This window comes from Toxotes jaculatrix, chromosome 15 (genome assembly GCF_017976425.1).
Source record: "Toxotes jaculatrix isolate fToxJac2 chromosome 15, fToxJac2.pri, whole genome shotgun sequence".
NCBI lineage: Eukaryota > Metazoa > Chordata > Actinopteri > Toxotidae > Toxotes > Toxotes jaculatrix.
In genome coordinates, this window is record NC_054408.1 from 13,284,165 (window position 1) to 13,308,398 (window position 24,234).

Sequence of the window (24,234 nt, forward strand, 5' to 3'; positions counted from 1 at the left end):
ATTAACAGCAATTCTGTTTTTCCTCAGGACAGAACAAGGTCACTCTGTGAGCGTCTCTTCGAGTGACATTATACACAGCAACAACTCGCAAACAGACAATGAGGATGACGACGAGTGATGAAACATCACAGAGCCACTAATGAAAAAGAAAAATGTAGGATATTTTTGCTTCTAGCGAGAATACTCTGGTCAGACATAATGGCTTTTCCAGGAAAAGGCCAATGATTTTCTCACACTGAAAACATAACTGGAAGGTAGATCTAACAAAGTAGTATAAGCTCTACTAATAACATTAACGTTTGTGATATATAATTAGTGATATGAAAAGCTGGTTGGTAATTACAGAGCCTCCCTTGTATGGCGCTCCAGAAGCAACAAATCATTAATAGACTTATAGAAAAAAATTAATGAATAAAAATAAAAAGTTTTTATATAACTCTCTGCCTCCCATTCCTCTTGTACTGGCCATTTAACTCCTCACATTTCCTGTTTTATTCATCCTGGCACACACTTCATCAGTTATCTCCTTCCCAGTTTCCTCCAAACATTTTTAAATTTCCTTGTTGCTTAAATGAGACTGGGAGTGCCAGGCCAATATCTGACACATAATTGGCTAATCACTGTGTGTAACAAGAAGCTGACTATATTAATCTGGAAATTGAAAGTAATATTACAACAGACCACAGATGCAAACCCGATCTAATTTTTCAAATTCTAAATTTTTCAAGTATTTTTATTATTATTATTTTTTTGAATAAGCAAGCTTTTGTGTGTATAAATAAGCAATTGATGTCCAATGTGATAGGACAAGCCATTGTTAATTAACCAATGTTACACAGCTTTTATCACTGACACACTCTTTTCCTTCTGTCTAGTCTATAGTCATCATTATATTATTATTACTGTCATTTAAGCAACAAGGAAAATACTACAGGAAGGAAATACAGTACATTTGTAGGTGAAGGAGAAAAATTTAAGCTTCTATATATTTTTTTGTCCATTTACATGATGCAACTCATTCATTCTTAATGCTGCTGTTCAAGGTGGTTTCAATTATTAGTCTGTGCTAAGCTCACACAAGAAGGTTATGAGTAAGGAGCAGAGCGTGACAGTTCTTATAATTCACAACTTGATTGCCATGTGTGGGATTACAAAAGCATTGAGGGAGGGCATTTGATGATGTTACTAAATAATACTTTGTAGACTAATCATCACAAAGTGTGATTTGAAATGATTTGAATTGATTTGGACTGTAACATGCAGAGATTGTTACCATGCAGAGCTTGTGTTTGCAATTTTGGGCTGGGGCAATTATCAAGTAATCTACTGATTTATTTTGATTAATCAATTAACCAATAAGACCAAAAATCTTAATCAAAATCAAAAATAAAAATAAGTAACCAGGCTCCACAGTGATGTCTTCAAATCACTTATTTTGTCTAACAGTAAAAAAAACAGAGATTCTATTTATATTAATAAAAACTGAGAATGCTAGCTTTCGTATTTGAGAACATTTGGCTGGTTTCAAAATAATCATTAACTGATTCCCAATTTCATCATCTAATCAACTGATGGGCTGGTTGTTTCAGGTCCGAGTGACACACAAAAGCTGGAGTACATCTTTACCTTGACGTTGGGTGTGTAGAGGTTCCTCAGGGAGGCCAAAGCTGCAGAGAGGCCATCGGCGCTGCAGCTGATCCACAAAGCCTGAAGCACACTGGATGACACACCTGTTTTCTTACTCAGGCCCTGCACACACACACACACACACACACACACACACACACACACATATGAGCGCATACATGACATCAGTGAACCAGACCTGCACAAGCTGTCAGTGTTTCTCTTCACATCCCACGGCTTATCCTCTGGTGAACCATAGTCACAATACATAAATTAACAGAGAGTGAACACCATGAAATTCCAGTAAGGGACGGATTTCAACCAAAGATGAATGTAGAGAGCATGTAGAGGTTTCATAACTGTACCTTGAAGATGTGTGCTTTGAGGATGTGATGTCCCAGCTCCATGGTCTGCTGACGATTCAGTTTCCCCTCTTGGCGGGACAACATGAAAGCCATAAGAGCATGGCCGGTCCTGGAGTGGGAAACAACAAGACATTCAGCTGTACAGCAGAACAGGTAATGAATACGATGACGTTCCAGTACCTTAATACTTTAGTTATGTATTTCAATTTCTCATCTGGTTTCTGCTTCGTGGTTAACTAATTTTTTTGTCATTTAAATCCACTGGTGTATTTTGGGTTCATCTGCCTCACTTAAAATGAAATTACTTGCTCATTCTGGTCATGAAGAGCACCTTGGCATTGTCATTGGAGAAGGATGGAGAAGAGTGTGAAACCCCTGTGTTCTCCTTTCCTTTTTCACTGAGGCACTCTTGTGCTAATGAATGCAGAACTTCATTAAAAGGACATGCATGATTGCAGATCACTTTGATCTGGTTAAAATTCTGTCTATTCGTGTCCAGGCACAAACATAAGAGGCAGTACAGCAGGCTTTTGTGTGCATGTACATTCCCTGTGCCAGACTCTTGAGCCTTTGTGTTTTAATGACAGAGCTGGAAAGCTGTGAATGACCAGAATATGAAGCTCGGCTCTGGTCCATTTACAGACACCACTGTGCGAGCAGAGGTGATACTGACGAGCAACAGAGGGGGAAAAAAGCCAGGCCATAGTGACATCATCCAATTTATTAAGTGTGAATGACTGAAGGCTCTAATGTGGGTGAGGGGGGGCTCCATAATTACAGTTAGGTAACACTACTAAAGCAGATAAGCCTGACTAACAGGCAGGAAGGGTACGACTTGAAACAACGATAATATACTGCAGATTGAAGACTCCTCTGCAAATTTTAATAAATGTGGCATACACAGTAGATTCAGATGACAGTATGCATTATGTCAGATGTTTAGACTGAAAAAAAAGGTATTCACAGCATTGTAGTTTTTTCTACAGTATGTTTTCAGTTAACAGTTAACAGGAATACACACTAATAACATGATATTAAACACAAACCCATGGGAATGACTCTAGCACAACACATTTTCCCATTACGCAGTTCAAATTAACAATTCACATCTAGTAATTTCAAATCAGGGTTATGCCCCTTTATTGCTACTAACAGCCAGGGCTTTGGATTAAAGAAGAAATATTACTTAATAGCTTTTATTTTTCAATGGAACTATTCCGTCTACAGTAGAGATCTCTCTATGCCAGCATATGCATGTCCCCTTGCAACACAGTGCATTAGCAACAGCATTATAAATATGTTATTATGACTATAATAAATAGTTCCAACATCTCAAACTAAATTTCCTCCCTGACTCAGAGCTGAGTCACGCTGCTCTTCTTGATAAGACCGTACGACTCTGCACTTGCCTGCAAAACAGCAGCTATGACACTCATGTTACTAATTCAGAACCACACTGAATAATAAAAACTTCAGGGACAAGGAACATGATTATTTCTCAACCACCTATGTGCTTATTGTTTGTACTCAACAGGCTGATTTTCAAGCAGTGCTCTCAAAACTACTGTAAGGACATTTTGATTTAAAGTCTCCTACTTTTTGAAGACAACTTTTGACTATTGCCATGTAATCAACCTGTCTGAATTTCTCCTTTCCACGGTTTGTTTGAAGTATACTTGTCATGCATTCCAAGATGCCAGATCCAAAGCCTAGATACACTACAGTCTTGTCATGCCAGTAATAGTAGTACACATTCCTAAAGGGAGAGCTGCTGAGTTACTGCATTTGCTTACAAAGCAGTGGACTGACCTGGGGTCACAGAGGAAGTCCGTACTCTCTCCATCAGCTCTCCACACCAGCCACTCTCTGAAGGAGGGGTGGCAAAACATGCGAGTCTTGTCCCGCCGTTTGATGAGGAAGCATGAGAGCAACTCCATGCGTTGCTGGAAGTCCTCCCATTGCAGCTCCCCTTGGACGAAGCTGGCGTTGATGGCCTGGAACAGCTGTTCGTCAGTCATGGGGTGCAGCGAGGCGAGCGCCACATTGAGGATGGGCAGTGAGCGTTCAAAGGCTGAATTGGTCATGAACTTCATATTGCACTGTAGTTGGTAGAGCTCAGCCAGCGAGACGGGCACAACTTTGTAGCTGGCACTTTTGATGACCAGGTGGCCTCTCTCAAACAGATCCAGGGTGAGTTTGAGATACAGGTAGGACCCCTGGCTGCGAGAGATCAGGTGGCTACTGAGCTTGCCAACTGTGATAGGATCGGCCTTGCCATTCAGGCTAATATTGTTCATGATATCCTTGCTACCATTGATGCGGTACTGGATATAGGCATTGAGGTCGTTGCTTATCTCTTTGTTGTCAGAAAAGTCATCCAGGGAGATCTTGGAGAAGGGAAGAAGGCTGGTGATCTCCTATGGAAGAAGCCAGATGAAAACATTATGAGTCATTAGCATGTGAAAAATTGTATTTGAGCAATCATGTTGCTTAATTTGCTTCTCATTGCACATTAGCCTATATTAATGAGAAAATGTACCAATCAAATCTCAATACCCAACATAACAATAAGGCATTTTCTAGTTAGTCTCTGCAGTATGATCTGTATCCCTTATTACCACAAAAGAAAAATAGAGGAATTATGGCCAAAAGTATTCTTCACATCCTGAGACACTGCCATTTGAAAAAAAAAATGACTTATGTGGGATTACTATCAGAGGAGTGTCTCTGAGCGGTGAGCAAACACGCTGAGCTATCAGGCCGAAGCAGACACTTGTTACTGTTGGAAATGTGGCTATGAGGAAAACAGGACTGGGAAAGTGAGTATTAAGAGGCAGGGGATGGATGGAATAGCGGCTAGCAGGTAAGCAGAGGTCTGAGCCAGAGCTCACATTTCAATCTAAGTCCTGGGGGCTGGAGAAATCAATGCACCTTAATCCTCCTATCCTCTGCCTGTCTGAAGCATGAGAAACATCACCTCAGTGAGATAACACTTCTTTCCTCCTCTTCATGACAAGATACAGCAAACAAACAAACACACAATCTCACACACACTACAGGGAGCCAACGAACTGCAGCACTCATAATCCAAGAGACGGGTGAAGTGCTAGCAACACCTCACGGATACAGCAGATATTAGTCAAGCAAGCAAAGGCCAACACTATGACATTTTCATGACACTCCTGCACAAAAATATGGTTGCGTGGTTGCAAACTGAGAGGTATTTTTGATGCCTTCCTTTGCAGAAGGCTTCACCAATGCAATATTAATGCTTCATCCCATTTTATGTACAGTATGACGCAAGTCACTCACACAAAGTGACATGCAATACTGACAGTTGAGTTCACAGATTCTGACACAAATTCCCCCCATTTCACTAAGTCAATCAGAGTCTACCTACGCTCCTTCCACAGAAACATTTTAAGCAAATTGCCTTGTGTGCACTCAACTGTGACATCTTTCCACATCATAAACTGATACTGACGGATTAACAGATGTGAATAAGAGCTGAAGACAAAATATCACTGTAGCAACATACTGATTTAGCACATCCAGAGGAAAACCTTGCCATAAATCCAACTTTAAGTTTGGCACACATTTGCAGGATAAATGCAAATGGGCCGAACTGGGTTTGTAGCGTACTACATACTGATGGACAGTACCCTCCGCCTGGCTTCTGCCTGAGCATTAATAAATTGAGTTCTGGATGTCAGTCAGTCAGCATTCACATTATTATCCAGGATCACCCCTTTGTCCCAGGAAAGAGAAAATCAGCCGTCATGTGTCTCATCAGGCATGCCAAAGCTTCAGCCTTTGCCAGTGTGAGTTCAGCACAGGCCCAGCACATCTCATCAACCTAGTGTCACCAAGCTAGTCTGCTCCAAGTGACTGACTGCTCCTTCCCTGTCATGCAGCCTTGATTCCTGGGTCACTGATACTTCAACTGCTTCTTGAATGGTCCTGGACATGCTTGACAAAAAATGACTCTGCAGAGAGCGGAGTATGACAGGGAGGAAGGAGCAGTTCAGGAAGACCTTTCAACTTTCACACATGTCAAAATCTACACAGTCCGATGTCAATCAGCAGGAGTATCAAGACGTAACAGCAGACCCGGCTCATAAGGTGTTGCTTTTTTTTAATTTGGCATTGATACGTTCGATTATAGGAAGAGGTGATTATAACCCTCTTTCCTAACACAAGCAGGTTCATTTGAAATATTTAACATGTCTCAAATGATGATCCATTCTGCCATAGTCCAAGAAATCTACTTGTGGTAAGACACTACAAGCTCAGCACAACACTTTTTTTTTTTTTATTCATGAGTTCTGTCTTACCAGTAAGTTGACCCGGACAGTGACCACCAGTTTGAGCCAGGAAGGAAACTTGGCAATGATCTTAGTGATGAAGGAGGCAATGGTGTCTCCGTAGTCAGGCTTATGAAACTCTGCTTCGTTCAGCCCATCTATCAAGATGATGTAGTCCTCCTCTGGAATCTTACGCTCTGGAAACATAAACAGAGTAATTAACAAAGGTGCGAAGATGTGCAGTGAGGTACAGCTCATAACAGTTTTAGGTCAACTCCACTGCCCCGTGGTGAGAGTGCAGAGAAGTGCTTTATTTCACTGCAGTAACTAAACTCCGCTCTCTCAGTGGTGCAGTGAGACTGACTGGTAAGGGCTTTTCCTTAGACTGACCTTTACTTTGGGAAAATGAAAAATACTTTCTTCATTTTCATAAATATTTTCATAAACATCTAGCAGGCAAATAAAACACACTGACAAGTACAACATTTTGAAATATTAGCTGTGTTTTACCTTTACGAAGGCTGGCTAGCGGCTCCAGGACGCCCCTCCGGAAAGCAGCCATTGGGTCCTGAACACAGGAGCGTAGACTGAGCATGCTCTGCAGGTGGGGCTCTTTCAGCAGCAGCTCCCGGTATGCAGTGAGCTGGTGTGCTCTGCACAGCAGGGCTGCAATACTATGTACAAACTCTGGTACCAAGCAAGTGTATGTGTTATCCGCCTGACAGTAGTGATATGCCACCACCTGGAAAACAAAGGAGAGGAAGGAAAAACAGATGAGGGCAGGGTGACCTCAGACTTTAGTAATGAGTAATATGTAAAGCTGGGAACGATCAATAACCTCAAAGCCTTTGCAAAAGTCAAAATCCTTGTTGACTGATAAAACAAACTCAGTGGACACAATTTTGAATCTGATGCTTTTTGATATTCATAGCGCTCATGAAGCCACATACTAACTCTTCAGTCAGGTTGAGAACATGATTTGATCCAGACTAGTCCACACTGAAAGGACGATGAAGTAACTGGGCAGTGTCTGACCACCTCAGATAAACTCTATTATAAAAAGGAGCCAGAGGATCCCAGGTGGACTTCTAAAAGGAGGATCTTTGGCGTCTGAGCAGGTTGCTGCAGTGTTCTTAGGAAGTCTGATTTAGATGGAAAAAGAATGATGAGGAAGAAGGAAAGAGAGATGCCCCGGGGACGTATGGCTGTGTTCTAATTACAGGGCAACCTGGAGGAGCTGACACACTTCTAGGGGCAACAGGAGGAGGTGCAGGTGACCTGTTCCTCTGCCAGCTCTACCTGCCTATTGCTGCATCAGCAGTGATGACCAGCTTCAGGAGAAATTACTGACTAAAGCCTAAAGCTAAAATAATAACTTAGCAGACATGGAAAAAGGCTTCTGTGCTTTAAAATGTTTCAGGCCCAACTTTCTTCAAAGCTTTAACAAAGTGACATTTGAAAGTGCATTTATGTTTCCTTCATTTGTAATGGAGGAAATATAAACCACATGGGCTCATAAATCCACCATAAGCACTTCAGCTGTAACAAAGTGAGAGCCTCTGCCATGCCCTTAAGTCATATCTGAGAAAGCGCAGAAGGCTTGGTCTAAAGTGGGTTGCTGTGGTAAGATAAGGACTAGAGGCAGAGACATTATGTCCATTGTGGGACTACCATGATGGGTTCTTGCTCAAATGTGGGTGAAACCTAGCCTGATAATTAAACTGAAGTACCATTCTACCGAAACAACAAAGATATTGACGGTGATGTAGAGATCTGAAACAAGGCTACATATAAACAGTAAACTGTCCACACCAATTCAGAGCCTTGTGATGGCGGTCCTCAATGAGGACACTCGAAATTGCAGTCTCTTTTTGGAGCTTTGTCAGGGGCACATTTCCCCTCTAGCTACCACTATGCCCTCAACTTCTTGTCTCCAGGTATTCTTTATAAAAGCAACAAAAAATTGTGTCTCTGTAAAGCTAATGTTGTAATCATTTAGAAAAGTTATTCAGCCAAATCTGTAACTTTCTAGAAGTGAAGAACACAGCAGCCTAAGACTATTAAAACCCATGGAATTAAATTTACTCTACATATCATAATAAAGAATAAGAATTACAGTGGGAAAATAGGAACCAACTTAACAAAATAAGCCACAAAAAAACATAGCAACTGATTCCTTGATTCTTTTGAATAGATTATCAAATATTACATTACATCACACTGGGGGATTTGGAACACTTTTCTCTCGGGCCACTTTATGTGTCACACAAATTGAGGGCGACAGATGGGAGCTGTGAAATTATGCTCAGTGAATACAGTAAATAAAAGTTTGTATAAATACAATAACTCTGGAAAGGCAGCTGCCAAAGAGACTGCAGTGATAGTTATGGTGTACCAGGCAGGCACACTACTGCCTCATCAATGAGCAATAAGAATCTCAACAACTGATGATGCAACACTCTGCAGAGCGCCTGCAGTACTTCATCTACTGGAACAACAATGAATTCGCTGTTGGGAAACAATCCCTAAATATGTGTTTGTGTCATAGGAGTAAGGCACAAAACATGTGATAAACCATAAAATGTAATGGCCTCAGTGCCCCTGTGAGACCACTTTTAAATCAATGATTAAAAAGAACTGACAGAATCTAATAGAAGCTGCTCAGTGTTGTATCAGCATTCAGACATCACAGGAACAGAGCCCCTGTGAGAGCGCCTGTTGGAAACACTTTACACAATAATTGGCTTTGGGGGATACTGCTTGGGACACTACTGAGCCTCAGTAGCTTACAGCCGCCTGTCCGGTGCATGAACTTGAGCATTTCCAGTGACACAGGGAAGGTGTACAATAGATGCCTCATGCACCATTTCACTGCTAAGGCAGCATCCATGACGTGCAAAGAGTGCTAAACCCTGGAGGTGTAATCAGTAACATTAAAACACGGACAAAGAGTCTCATTAGAAAGCTGTGTCACGCATCAAAAGAGCTAACAACCCGCCATAACAAAGCTATGAACGCCTTTGTGAATCCAAAATATTCTTTGAATCACAGTGGTCCCACATCATCCTTATTAAAACTCTCAGCAGGCAAAGAAATGCCCAAGTTATTAAACGTCTGAGAGTTTCAGCCATCTATAAGATTTGCTGATACGAAAGTCATTGACAAAAGCAAACATGACAGTTTGAACAGCAGCGTCCCAAGATGTAGAGCTAATAATTATAAAACTAAAAGAAAGCTGCAGGTAGCACTTCCACAGACCACACCGGAGCAGAGATATGGTCCAAATCATGTTTGCGTCTTTGCTGCAAACTCTGACAAGTGGTCAACAATAATGATGACAGTGCGCCTAACTAATATACAGAAACATTAAAACTGTTCACTTGTTGCTACATGTATGACCAACTGAAAATCCTTATCGTTAAAGCCTTCCCAGACAGGCAGACTCTCATGCAGAGAGAAATGTGGGGGACTAACAATAATCAGTGGGTGGTCATTTGTTGCTTGGTTCCCTGCAAACTGTTTACCGCTAAATGTCAACAGTGAAGGCCTTTGAAGATTATGTTTAAAATCATAGAATGCGGGGTGTCCTGGCGGCCTATGGTCGTCTGTGCACAGAAAAAAAATAATGAAACGCTATTAGACTTTATGTATTGTTTTTGATGTCAAATCTATTTAATGTAGTGCAACTCAAAGAGCTGTTTGATAAAAAGTACTGAAAGCTACAGCAGCTGAGATGTAACCCCTAAATGATGTATACAAAAAAAAAAAACTTTACAGGTGCACTATAAAAAAATGAGCTTTTGCGTTCCCATGACAGCAGAGTGAAAGACCCTGTGGTAGTCCTCACCATTCACAATGCAAATGCCTTCTATGTGAGAGCCAAAAAGGCATGCTAAAGACCGAAGGCCAAAGTTTTCTATCTTCCCACCTCCTCCTTCATACTGCAGTGCTGAGCTGCTGTGGACATTAAGACTGAACTCGTTTTTCAAGGGCAAATCTTTAACTAACTGCTTCTCAAGTCAAACTGGCCCGTGATATTACAGGTCTCTGAAAGAGCTATGGTGGCACCGTCTTTCATAATCTCAGCAGATTGCCTTAGACTATCCATATTTCATAGGTGGGATATCAAACAAATGAACATAAACAATCGTAAATCGCATACAAACACATATGAACATAAATAAAATGAGCAGAGCCAGTATCAAGTTTCTGCAGGACATTTATATGTACTGAAAGCAACGTACTGCACACCACCAGCATCATTTTTAATAAGGGAGAGTATCACGAACACACACACAGGGGAAATTAAAGAAAGGTAGATATATAATTAATATATCTATCATTAATTATAATTAATTAATGTACACAACAGAGAGCAGATCCCAATGCATCTGTTTAAATAATCACTGAATCGCCTCTATAACACCACTTTTCTCTCAGGTGCCAGTTGTAATCAGACCAAACGTTTATTTTCACATTTATTTATTTATGTATTTTTTGATAGATCATCATCTATCTATTCTATTTGCTTATACATTTAGATTTTTTTTTTCTTTTCATGCTGAGGACATGGCTTAAGTCGTACCTTTGCAGCCAGACGTTTGACGGCCACCTCCCTGCGCTGCTGCATCTCGGGGGTCCCCGGGCAACTGTTGGTCCTCAGCGTGTTGCTAGCGCTGGAAGGTGGAGTCGGCTGTGGGGGCTGGCTGAGAGGAAGTTCTGTGCTTGGGCCCCCACCACCTGGCAGAAACATCGAGGATATATGACATATGACTTTTACAAGTGCAAAAATGATCATGAATGGACGCTGAAAATGCCAGACCCTGTTTTGTGAAATTAATATAACCACATCTGAATTTTGATGTTCATAGTGTCAGTAGATATACCCTCACTCCATTTTTACAATCTGCAAGCAAATATTAAAATACACACAAAAGTTGAAACTAATGTACTTCTCACATCCAAAGGCAAATACTAAAATTGATTACTTTTTGGGGAGGCGCTGGGACTGTTGGAGGCAATCTGACGCATACGGCCTCCGTGGCAGCTCAGTGCAACTAGTCGGGAGATGATGGCCGTCTTCCCATAACCCACGCTGCCCACCACTACAGCGCCATGGTTCTCTGTGAATTCGCTACCCTTCAGGACATCTTCCAGCTGCTGAAAGAGCCAATCTCGGCCCACGAACACAGAGTCCGTGGTGATGCTGGGCACCTCAAATAACAAAGGCTTGAGCATGATGTCCACAGGTTTGTAGGGAGCAAATCGAGCTGAGGAAAAGAGATAAGGAATGAAGCATATTGGAATTATAACTGTGTCATTACTTTTCTAACAAAACAAAACCATGCAGCGTCAGAGATACTGCTTTTTCAGACAAAGGCAAGAAACTTGCTTCAGTTTGCTTTTGGGATTAATACAGACAATCCTGGGAACGTCTCCATATAACTGTATATCAGTTTTGAAGGAATGCATAAAGATCATCCATTTTCATTGTGTGATTTAGCTTGAATGAATGTTACTTTAAATGCAATCACAATGTAAGTGGACTGGAGAGTGGACTCTTTCCAGTCCACTTCAGCACTAATTAAATCTCCTAACACTCACTCAGGAACAATCACTCAGGAACTCTTTTGAAGCTCTTATCCTCTCTGCTAATACTTGTACCAATACAACTACTAATAGTACTGCTGCTCCTGCTTTTACAGTCATTACTCATACTACAGATGATAGTTAAACTTACTGCTTTTATTGCTAATACCAAAATGATATTTTTGCCTACTTTCATATTGACCAAATAGCTACTCCTTTTTTAAAAGAAGTATACTTTTGGTCTGACTGCTTGTCTTAGCTCAACAATGGCTTAGCTTTCAGTTTGTATATTTTTATTGTTGCTGTTGTTGTTGATCCCGGATGCTAAACTTTCCTTGAATGTAAAAATACAGGAGACTTTTCAGCCCCTGTGCCAAACTTCATTACCATATGGCAGTAACTATATCATCATGATGGATTACTTATTTTTAAATACATTTTTATCTCTGCAAGTTGTTTTTATGTGGTAAAAATACTTTAAATACTTCAAATAAATCAAAAGTAATGGCTGCTGGGAAAGAAGCAAATTGATTTATTTATCATTCTACTTTGGAAAGCTGGTTGGCAGGATTCCTAAATATACAAGCTTTTAAGTTAATAGGACAAGGAATGCATTACCACCAGCATATTCTTTAACAGATTTATTACATCTTCTTCATCAGTGAAATGACTGATGTCATATGTCTCAGGTTGTCTTCCTCGTGACTTTCTCTAAACAGGACAAAACATCTGAATCACACAATCAGACATATATGTGCGCTTCAACAGACACAGCTATAGAACATTCTGTTGGCAAAGTTTGCCAAAATACTTCTGACCTGACCTACTCTACAGGCTGTGGTGGTGTCTCTTACCCACACTCTCACCACTACTACAAGAAAACAAACCACGCCTCATTTCTCTCTTAAGTCTAAATTACTGTAACAGTGACTGGCATACAGCTGTTTACTGTCCTGGGTAATAACGGAGGTGTAAAACTAAATATATGTATATACACATATAAAACATGAACTTAGTCTGAACAGACATGGATTGTTCCCCAGTAATGATTTAACACCCGCCAGGGATATAAAATTAACATGATGCTGCTGTAACAACTTCATGGTTAAGGAGGTGTGGATAAGGAAGCAGACATTTTCAAAGTAGGGTTAAATAGTTTTGAGTATCTAATGATGTCGTATTGAATTATTCATGTTCTCATCAAACATTTACACTGTGGGATTTCTCTCTGTTCTTCTGACGAAGTACTCAAAACATATAAGGAAGACATAGGCAGGCGAACCAAGGAATCTTTCCACAATTTCATCTGTAAAGTTGGCAAACAACCTAATTCTTCTAATGTGTTTTGATAGCATAGCATTAGTACCACTCAGTGCTGACAGTTTTGATTTTGGCTTTGCACTCAGACATATTGGATTGGAAATTAAACACGATTATGAGGTATAAGTGTTGATTCTGAGCTTTAATTTGAGGATGTTTAGATCAACCTTGGAACAACCATGTATGTCCTGCAGCTCTTTTTATACATAACTCTAAATGGTATAAAGAGTCACAATTCCTAAACTGTTAACCCAATAAGAATATAAAACCCCAAACACCACTAAAACTGAAACACAGAACTTTAACCTCATACCTACTGTCATTTTTAAAATTTATTTGCTGAGGTTGAGCAAGAAACAATGAAAATGTTACTGTTCACATACTATTCTTAGTATTTTACCATCTGCTGAATAACTACAAATAGTTAAATTGCTAACAGTACGACTGACATAAATACAACTCAAATGTATAAACTGTCACTATCTCTTGTTTTTGTGATAGTGACAGTTTATATGACACAAAAGTATAAAGTGTCACTATTTCAAAAACAAGAGAACTGGTAAATACGTTACGTGATGTGTTTTTTCCCACTTTGCCCTGGCTGGCTCAAGTGTATCTACAGCAGTAATGCATATTGCAGTCACCTTTAGAGTCCTGAGGTGGCCTTCCTCCTGTGTTGTGCCAGGGCAGGCGAATGGATGTCCGCAGGGGAGTGTTGCGCTGCTCATCAAGAAAGCTCAGATCTTCCAGCTTTGTAGAACTGGTCGCTGGAGACAGAGACACAGACAGAAAAAGAGAGAAAGTGAAGCACAGACCCTTTTGAGTGTATTTGACACAACGACATTAAAGAGCACGACAGAAACACACACACACACACAGGAGTAAGGTTTTTGTGGCACATTTGACATTGCTGAGAGAGGATGAGTGAAGAGGAGGCAAGCTAGTGCGCTCTGACATTTGAAGCTTGCTTGAGGCAGTGTGCACAGGTACCAGTATTCTATAGCAGTATCTGTGAGTCAAGACAGAAAGACTCCCTTTTTTCTTTGACCTGAGCTGACAGCTACACACAGTATAGCAGTGAGAGGTTTGCCGCTATCCTATAATGTAGAAGTGCCCACAATATTTGTAACTCAATGCACAACCATTCAAGAACAAGGCAAATAATACGATGCATTCCAAAACGCTATCCAAATTACTGTTAATGTTACGCTTGTTTTGAAAAAAAGATTTTTTTGCTACTACAGGTTGATCCTTCAACATTTTAAAATATAAAGGACCCAGAAGAAAACTCAGATGTTTGAAATTGCATTGTACAAATTGCATTGTAGAAAGTTTTGGTTTATTCAATTCTTCGTAGGAGGAGACTTCTCAAAGCAGGAGATGTTTTCAACCCCAAATGTATGATGTTTCCATCTAAATTTTGCAGGTGAACTACTTGATGAGCCACTGATTACAAACCAAAGTGTAGTCTGTAAACATCATAAAAGACGTTAGTGAATTAGTGCAACTAGGTCTCTCTTCCAATTGCTGCTCACTGTTGAACAATGCTATCTCCATGGTGATCCATGCTCTCTTGGCCCTGCTGAAGAGCAGATTCAAAGCTGCTGCTTTCTACTTTATCAGCCTCAGCTGGGAGAGACTGTCGCAAACACTCAACTCTTCTCTTCCCTCCCTCACTTGGTCGCTAACTTGCTCTCTGGAATGTCCCATTAATTAAAACCCGTCTGCTGACAACAGAGCAACGGAGAAAGCTGCCGTCAATACAATGTTGACTGGAATAAAAGAAGGCCCTTGTGGGTACTCTTACTGCAGTGGATGGTGCTTTCACAAGTAAATATAGAGGACAAAGTCTAACTTAGAACAAAGAACAAAAAAAAACAACAAAGGTAAACACATATATTGCGAAGTGAGTCAGTGCAGAGCAATACAGCACTAACACATCTGATCCTAAAGCTAGACTGAACAGCTACTTACATCCAGCAGCAGAGCCTGGAAGGATAATGGGAATTCTCAAAGCCCTCCCCTTGTCCCCAGCGTGGAATATATTTGGGCAGGCATACAGGCAAGTAGGCAGGGTGCAGACCCTCAGCTAAATCTGTGGAGAGTGCTCCCAGTGGATGAGCTCACTGAGGGCACAAAAGCGATTCCTCTGCCCCAGTGCTCCCATGCAGGCACACTGGCAGCATTCAGCTGCTGAGCTGACTGAGGGCTTGGTTGCCCCCTCTCTAGTGCTCAACCAGTCACAGCATCCACAGCATTAGGCACTCACTAAATGAATACGGAGGGGTGTCAGCCTCCCTACACTCACGCAAAGACCTCTGTCTATGTGCTGCTCGCACAGACACACACAGACACAGACACACACAAAATTTGGTAAGAAAGAAGCAGAGGGTGAAAAGGGAGTGAATTAGAGGAAATACAAATGGAAAACCAAGCGATTTAGTCTCCAGTGGCTGATTACAGTTTGTAATGAGAAGCTACTGTCGTATTAATCAAAGATCGTGGCTGGAGTGGGGTGAGGGATAGCAGAGAGGCATGCGGAAAAAGTGAGTATGTGAAAGAATATAACACGGATACTGTGGGAGGCAGGGGCAAGGGAGATGTGTTAGCAGAGGAGGAGGAGAGAGAGAATCAACTCTATGCAGCAAATCGCCACTAAAGCCCACTACTGACACCAGCAGAGCACAAGAGGACGTCTTTCTCTTTTTTTTGTCCTCTTTAGATCTTTTCAAAGTTTCTGAAGACAGGACAGAAAAAGCCACAGTGAACATTATTCTATACAAGACACATATTTTCCCCCAGTGGTCCAAAGAGCAAGTACTGGGAGTAATACAAATACTATGACTTGTTTAAGTAATTTAAATGCACACACTCCTTTATTCCTATCTGTGGTACTATATCCTAGACCGTCACAATTCTTCCTTTTCAGTAAGTCATATCTCTTGTTATCCACAATTCTTTCCAGGCCAAGAATTCCCACAAGATTCCTTCACATCCCTCCAATCCCCCTCGTCAATTCTTTTTCTACCCTCAGTGTCTGGATTCCTTCCCATTCTTGTGCAGCTCCACTCATTGATAAAACGTACATATGATACCTTGAAGTCTGTGCTTGAAGTGACTTCGAAGCTGCACAAATGTGTATTCTGATGAAAATGTTTTTTTTTTTCCCCAGGCATGTCTGCCCTTTGAAACCTTTCTGCGTTTTCCATGACAGGCCAGAGAAAAAGGCTGAGCTCCTCTTCTTCAACCACTGACCCCCTTGATACCCCTGACTTGACTCCCTTCTGCTCTTTACCATTAGATACGATCAGTGCTCTCATCACCTTGCCCACCGTCTTGCCTTTTCAAGCTGTATAAGTTCACTGTAACCATTGTGATGAGATAAGAGTGAGCTAAGAGTGAAAGACAGTTTTAAGAATGAGGCTGGAAGTCCTGCAAATTCTCTCTAAAATGCATTGCAAAATATTTGGAGGCTGTAAAACAGATGGAAGTCTGATTCCCACTGAGATGGGTGTGGGTGATAGGTACAAATTATTACTGTTACTGTTACAATTAAGCCAAGTATTCAAAAATCACATAGTGACCCAGATAAGCGGCAGATGATGACATGACATAGTGATCACATAGGCAAGGTCAGGGGTGTTTAAAACACGGAAAATTAGAACTATGACCCTGGAACTTTTGATATAAGGAAATTAGTTACAAAAAATCAAACGGGAAGATAAACTGTTAAAAAAATATATATTTATATATATATAGACACACACACTTAATCACCCACCCATCCCTATCTGTGGTGGTAAATTCTCTGTTCACCTTAACATCACCTCTAGCTCCAGCCCTCCTCTGATCTGTTAAGTCTGAATCCCTTTTACTTAAGATGAGTAAGTGCTAAGTGGAAATTAAGTGGTCTGCATGCAAATTTAGCTTGTTACCATGGAAACTTAAAAAATTCTCTGGCTGCAGTAGTCCACTTTCTTGATCAAAGGTGAAAAATTTATATGTTGAGGAACTACCCGCTCACTGTCAGTACTAACTTCAGTGACTATGTTTTTGTCATAGAGCTTTGTCTGGCATATTTTTCCATCTAAAAGAATTATGATTGTGAGGAATAATTTGGTTTATTTTGGAGTTCATCAAATTTACAATGCTTAATTCTGGAAAACTGTGTCTCACTGCAGGATTCACAGAAGACTTTCAAATTTTTTTTAGATTGTAAAAGCATCTTGCTACTTTGGACTGATAAAATAATTCCAAAGAAACAGGAAAAAAGTCCACAGCCAAGTTTCTAATATCAGTATGCTAACAATGAGAATGCCAACATGCCAATCTTTAGCAGATATAAATATTACAAATTTTATTGCTAACATCTGACAAGACAGATGTGGCATCTTCTAATTAGTGCTAACAATAAAGTACAACTGGACAGAGAAGTCATCACAAAACGAATTACAAATCATCCTGAGGAGAGTCAGTGCAAAATTTAGAAATGTTGTTTCTAAAAAGCATATAATCATAAAATAACTACAGACTGCACCGTACAGACCTAAAAGCAGGATATAGAAAGAGAAACTTTAAAGTATACTTTGTACACAGGAACTTCATACACAATAGGCAGGTCATACATGACTAACTATAATGAAGAACTACACCAAGGAAGAAGAGAGACCTGGAGACACTCTTGACGTCATAACGGCTGCATAGTTCCTGAACAGCTCTTACATAATTCTTAGTTGTGGGGTGCTGTTAATCAAACTTGACTGTTGTAGCAGAGAGTAGTTATCTAACACTCCGGCCCTTTGAGATTGGCAAGTTCTGATCTATCAAAGGAGTGCCACTGAGCAGAATTTTAAACGGCTCCTCAAAACTCAAGCAGATTGATCTCTGCAAAGGTTTTTATTTTGCTCCTGCTGTGACAGAGCGGCACTGACAATTTTCTGAAAATGGACATTTAAAAAGATATGACTGTGACCTTTTCAGAGAGCCGAAGGGTATGAATGGGTTATCTGCTTTCTTTTTGCTTTCTTTTTGCTTTCTTTTCAATCTCTGGTCTAAACAGATCAATGTCTACATCAAGCCAGAGGCGGAGGTGAATTCCACGGCTACCTGAAAACATCACAAAACACTGACAACATGCAGTCGTGTCTTCAAACAGGTTGCAAAAATTGCAGCAGACAGTACTGTCTTAAAAACTACAAGAAATGTTATGAGCTTCCAGCATTTCACATAAAACAGTTACATCACTCCTTCCTGCTCCAGTACAGGGTACAGAGAGACTACAGCATATTGAATTTAAAAAGCCATAACTCGTCTTTTGTGCAGCAGTACTGCACCAGTTTGAGACACATGATTTTGAAAAAATTACTGTCTCACCTTTGAAAACATCTCTGAGTCCCAGATTGTGTTCACATGGACCAGGTCTCTCTAATAAAACACAGATGTGAGCTGTGCTCACTTACCTTGATAATGTTTTCCAACGTTTTGATAGAGAAGCAACAAATCCTAGAATTTGGTTGTCACTGTCAAATCATTGTCACTGGTGACGGTGTCACACACCGTGACTTTTACCAGAGGAACAGAAGACTTTGGAGTACACACAAACAGAGAGCGCATACTGTACCACCATGGCTCAGACCACAAAGCTTTGCTGAATAGCTAAACACCACAGAAGCACTGCAGCACCATTCCTCAGCCACAATGACCCTAACTCAGTCTCTCTGTCTGAGTAACCCAACCACAAGTAGCTCAGGCTAAGATTTCAAAATCATGGAATTCCAGTGGCCAGAACTAATACGGCCCTTTGACTCTGTAAGCCTTTGTAAAAAGCTTAACTTGAATGACTCAAAAATAGATTTTTATTACTTAAGTATAATGAGGAGTAAGGATGGCAGAGAGTGCAAGACACATTGAAATTGAATTGAAATTCTGTGAAACTGCGTGTTTATAGATTCAACAGCTGACATTTGAAAGTATCAATTTAGACGAAAGGTTAGTTTTGTGAATGTGCTGAGCAGGCACTTGAAAAAAAGACCTAAGAGGCTAAATCCAACATGCCATCAACTGCAAGATTTATTTTCATACTCTAAAATGCTGGATTGAAAGAAACAATAATGCCACCTGTGCCATGGAACAAACTATCCTGCTTCTTATTAATACTGCTGAGGACAACACTATTTCCACCATAAGCATGAAATGGGGGCAATTATTGTACTTCATTCAGATTTTCAGCACAAAAAACAATATTCAATCTTTACCGCTGTTTAAACACTGTCTCTTGGTTTGACAACACCATTTAGCAATTTTTCACAATATTTTGAGGAACGTTTTCTTGTCTCTTTGCTTTTTTCACATAATCTGACTTGCATTACTGCACATTTATTTGGTGGTTATGGAATTGTGACTGATAGTTATTGAACTGAATTGTGATTTATAATATTGCACCACATAAAAAAATTAGATATCAATGAATCGGACACCATGAACCAAACTAAATCATCGTTAAGACAGCAGTTTATTACATTAGCAAGAAACGTTGCTCGTCAGTTGAGAGCTGTCTCAGCAGGCTTTTAATACTGGGCTGAGAAAAAAGGACTGCATTGCACTCAAGCTTACAGAGTGAGGAAGTAAAAGATCTTCCCATTGAGGTTCTCTGAAGACACAAAGAAGCCCAGGGAAAAAAAAAAAAGCCATTCATATTTCTTTCGTGCTCTCTATGTAAGCTATGACCTTTAAGACAGGATATATTTTGATATCAAATGGATGATAAATATCTGTGCTGCTGCTGTGACAACTTTTAAAGCTGCCTTACAAGATGGGGCAGGAACTATTTTCTGTGAGGAACGGTGGATGAAGATCCTTCCTTAGACTACCAGCTAATGCTACAATTACAAACTGCTCCTAAAGAGGCATCTGAATTCAGCCCTTTCTGCTGTGACAGGTGGCGTGTGCCAACATTTATGGAACTTGACATAGCACATGCAGGCTCCACACAGTGTTGCTTGAGCTCCCACTGCAGCCCAGGGAGAAGTTAGCCACAGTGTGAGAGTGTGCGTGCGTGCGTGTGTGTGTGTGTGTGTGTACACGCGCACGCACCAAGGCAGTGCAAATGACACTTCTCAGTAATATGCCGACATTCCTTCTTCATACATAGCTAACATTCTGGAGGTTCAGCTATACACCGGTTGACTGGCAATAGACATCTGGACAAAATCCATGTTGCCTTTAAGAAAATGTGGCCTTTGTGCTGCAACTCTCTGCAACTTCATGTCATTCGCTTAACTCTCTGTTGTAGTTACCCCAATATTCTAATGCTGAGTCAACTGATCCAATGAAATCACACTGCATGAACATTTGCTTTATTGTAGGTTTATTGTAGGTATCTATCTATCTATCTATCTATCTATCTATCTATCTATCTATCTATCAATTATATAGATAGATAGATAGATAGATAGACAGAGAGATAGATATAGAGAGATGTATCAATCGTATGTATGCATCGTATCCACCCATCAATCAATTTTCCAGTACATGTCACAATGTCACAGTAGCAACCACTCCCTCTGTGTCTAACACTCAGGGGCGCCTCGCAGCTGGATGCCTCCTGGACACCTGCAGGGATGTTCAAATAACCTTAACTCGTTTGTTTTGGCTTCAAGAAGCGGGAGTTCTACTTAGAGCTCCTTTCAGATGTCAAAGCACTTCACACTGTGCCTTAAAGTAAGCCTAGACTGCATAGGAAAGAAAATTAATTTTAGTTGTTTGTTCCTGCAATCTCCATCCTTAGATCACTTCTAAGAGCCCATGACCACAGTAACTGTTGGGATATGATAAAACTCTAAAAATAAGAGCTTTGCCTTCATATCCTGCTCCTTCATCAGCCTAAAACTCCAGTATAACCTCGACATCACCGCAGACTCCACTCCAAACTTTTAGGGAGAGGGAATCATTTATCTGCTTTTCTCTAAAGTTTAGCATCAGTATATTTAAGCAAACAATATCCAGCCATTATAATTATTTTCATATTGGATCATGTCCTTGTTTAACGTCAAGGACATATTGGTAAAAAAGCCAGACAAAGAAGACTAGTCACCAAGGTTCTGGCACACAGAGTGAATGCACTAATGATGAATACATTGTTGTTTGCTATCTACAATGATATCTCCTCCATTTAGTTCCTTCCTGCTTCAGTAATTGCTTCTTTAGAATCATTATTTTTTTTACTGAATACTATTTCCTTGAGTATCAACAGAAAAGAAGCTCTGTCCCTGGCACACCGTGACACCAACATAGATTGGTTTGGGCCCATAAATGTAGTTGTCTCAACACGTCGACGATGTCCTCTCGCAGGGCTTTTTCACACGGTGTAAAATCTGAGGTGTGATTTCCACAATGTCTCTAGAGGGCAACGCTGCATAACTATGACACCAGCCCATAAACTCTTGGAGCACGCACAGAGACAAGCACACTGGTGCTCAAACGCAAACCAACACAGAAAAACAGTCAAATATTTCCTGGTTTGTTAGCTTTATGAGCCAATGCGGTGTGTTTGCACTGTTTTATGTCAAGGGAAAATAATGACAATGCCTTGTGCAACTTTATGTTGTCGTAAGATTTTGCTCTAGAAACACTATCGAAGTGTTGTGAAAAAGAAGTGCACAGTGTGGGAAATACATACACAAGATATGGCATGTATTCTGTGTCTGAGACCAGGCTATGCACCAACCATGTACTATTTGTTCTGCTTCTGTTCAAGAAAATACTGCAAGGATAATGTTGACATTCAGGATAAGCAGAATACCTTCACCGGTTAAGTGGGCTCCTTGTTGCAAATTGTAAGAGCTTTGAGACAAGCATGGCCCCTTGTCGGTGTCTTGCTGACTAGTGTGATCAGAGTCCACTTATGTTTTCATGTTTTCATGCTGTCGTAATTTCTCTGTCATTTCACCTCACCAGTGGAATCATCTGCTAGTACAATGCAGAGTGACATACAGTTAATTTTCTCAATAATCTTTTTGTTTACCTGTTTGCTTCTGTCACAATTACCCACCATTTCGTACAATCTTCACCTTCCCTATAACAGTTTTTTCCATCCATTTCAAGTGTGTAGTTTGTAAAAGCCGTAACCATCAAATATATTTCTATTTGTCTTGCCAACCTAATAGCAAGCATGTGCAGTATGTTCCCCTGGGTATAGACTGATACAACTAGCATGAGCTTTCAAGAGGAGCTGCAGACCACACTGCTGGTGATCACAGCTCACTGACACTTTCAAAACTGTCCTTAGTAAATCTAAAAGTAAAACAACTGAAAATAATCCTTCTATTAATTAGTTTAACTATAGCATTCAGTGAGGACTTGACTTTTTCTGATTATGGCATCAACTTGGTCCCAATTCACCTTTGGACATCCCTGCAACGGTTTAAGTTATAAAGGAATATGTAAAACCTGTGGCTCAGAAACAGCAAAAACAGAGGGAGGCAATGCAAGGGAGACCTGGGAAAAGAAAGGGGGAGGGCTATCAACAACTGTGACAGCTGTATGGATATGGCGAGCTGAGCCACAACAGGGAGGTTCCAGGTCAGGAATGCAGAACAGATCAGCCAGACAGTGGCCTGTGCTTAGGTCGGACATGGCAGGCTGGGTCCAGGCACAACACGCAACAGCTGCCTAATCCCCACCTTCTGCCTTGATACCTCACTCCTCTTTAGAAAACACTAACTTTCCCTTCCCTCTATACCCTCACGATTTTTTTTCCTGTCTTCGTCTGTCACTTTCTTGGACAAGAAATGACATGCCACTTGTCAGCCTCAGGCACCGGTCGTATCATAGCGTCACAGTCTTGAACTGATTGCCAATGAAATGCAGGAAGACATCCAAGCACAGTCACAGTTTTCCTGTCACCATTACAAAAGCTGCTAGGTTCCAAGAAGAAAGCTTAAGTACAATGGTTCATGTAATTGCTATATTAAATCACAGAATCAATGAGTAAAGGTATACAGATCCATTATTTTCTACGTCCCGCACAGAAGACACCCAAATGTCTGAAGCTAAAAAACCACAGGCTCATACCTGCTACAGAGTTCGGCCTCGGCATCATGAGGGAAGATGATGTCTGGGGTGGGTATGGAACGGGTCCCTCAGGTGAGTGACTTGGAGGCTGTGGTGGCCCTGATGCCCCTGCTGATACGGTGGACTGCTGTTGCTGCTGGTCTGTCCTGGACGGGGTGTCGGCTGGTGTTGCTGTGGCACTGTTGGAGTCCTCTTCGGCCACAGGAGAGCAGGTGTCAGCCCGCACGCTCTGTGCCAGGCCATGGCGCCCGCTGCCTCTCAGGCTGCCATCCTTACTCCACTCCAGGCTGGAGCCGCTACGGTCATCATTCTCCGAAGAACTAGTGATGGTGGCTAAGAGGAGATGAAAACAGAGAAGGGAATTAGCGCAAGTGAGGAGGTAAGATGAGAGAAAAGGGAGAAAAGAAAGTGGAGAGATATGAGAATAATGATCTTTGTGTGCTCTGAACATGTTTCTATCTCAAGTGAGACACTGAGCTGTAATTGAACTTTTAACTTTGAATGACTCCCTGACTTTCCTCATTGCCCCTATCAGTTCACTTCCTGAATTGTATTTGCAGCGACTGGAAAGACATGATGTCATAGATTTGCATTTGTTTCCTGAGCACAGACTCCTCTAATGTCTTTAGTTTTTTCTTTTCTTCGGTTCAGATGAAGGATCCAATATCAAATCTTGTAAGCAGCAACAGGATGCTGAACTACGAAACAAAATTCAGTCTCTAACATTTAAAAAAATTTAAGAAAACAGTGAACAACTTGTGTTAAAAACTGCCTTTGGTATTTTTTTAAGTTTAGACAGGTGCTTTACTTATATGAGAATAAATCCTTTAATCCTCTCCCAGGTCAACCCAGCCCTTTAACACAATCCCAAAAGCTGAGTGGAGGGCCAGAGCTACACAATGACAGGCAGCTGGATACAGAGACATCAGTACAGTCAGACGACTGGACGTGACTGGCCA

The 24,234-nt window shown here is 40.9% G+C and overlaps 1 protein-coding gene across 4 annotated transcripts in view; it reads right to left on the reverse strand.

The window, feature by feature from the left end:
- tanc1b (tetratricopeptide repeat, ankyrin repeat and coiled-coil containing 1b) overlaps positions 1–24,234 on the reverse strand; it is a 100,733-nt gene that overhangs the window by 16,885 nt on the left and 59,614 nt on the right. For all 4 annotated transcript variants that reach the window (XM_041056935.1, XM_041056934.1, XM_041056936.1 and 1 more), the window contains 9 exons: positions 23,276–23,608; positions 13,849–13,971; positions 11,284–11,565; positions 10,881–11,035; positions 6,806–7,037; positions 6,326–6,492; positions 3,801–4,408; positions 1,992–2,100; positions 1,627–1,749 (listed from right to left, as the gene is read on the reverse strand). In XM_041056935.1, coding sequence (XP_040912869.1) covers positions 1,627–1,749; positions 1,992–2,100; positions 3,801–4,408; positions 6,326–6,492; positions 6,806–7,037; positions 10,881–11,035; positions 11,284–11,565; positions 13,849–13,971; positions 23,276–23,608 — 2,132 coding nt within the window. The remainder of the gene's footprint in view (positions 1–1,626; positions 1,750–1,991; positions 2,101–3,800; positions 4,409–6,325; positions 6,493–6,805; positions 7,038–10,880; positions 11,036–11,283; positions 11,566–13,848; positions 13,972–23,275; positions 23,609–24,234) is intronic.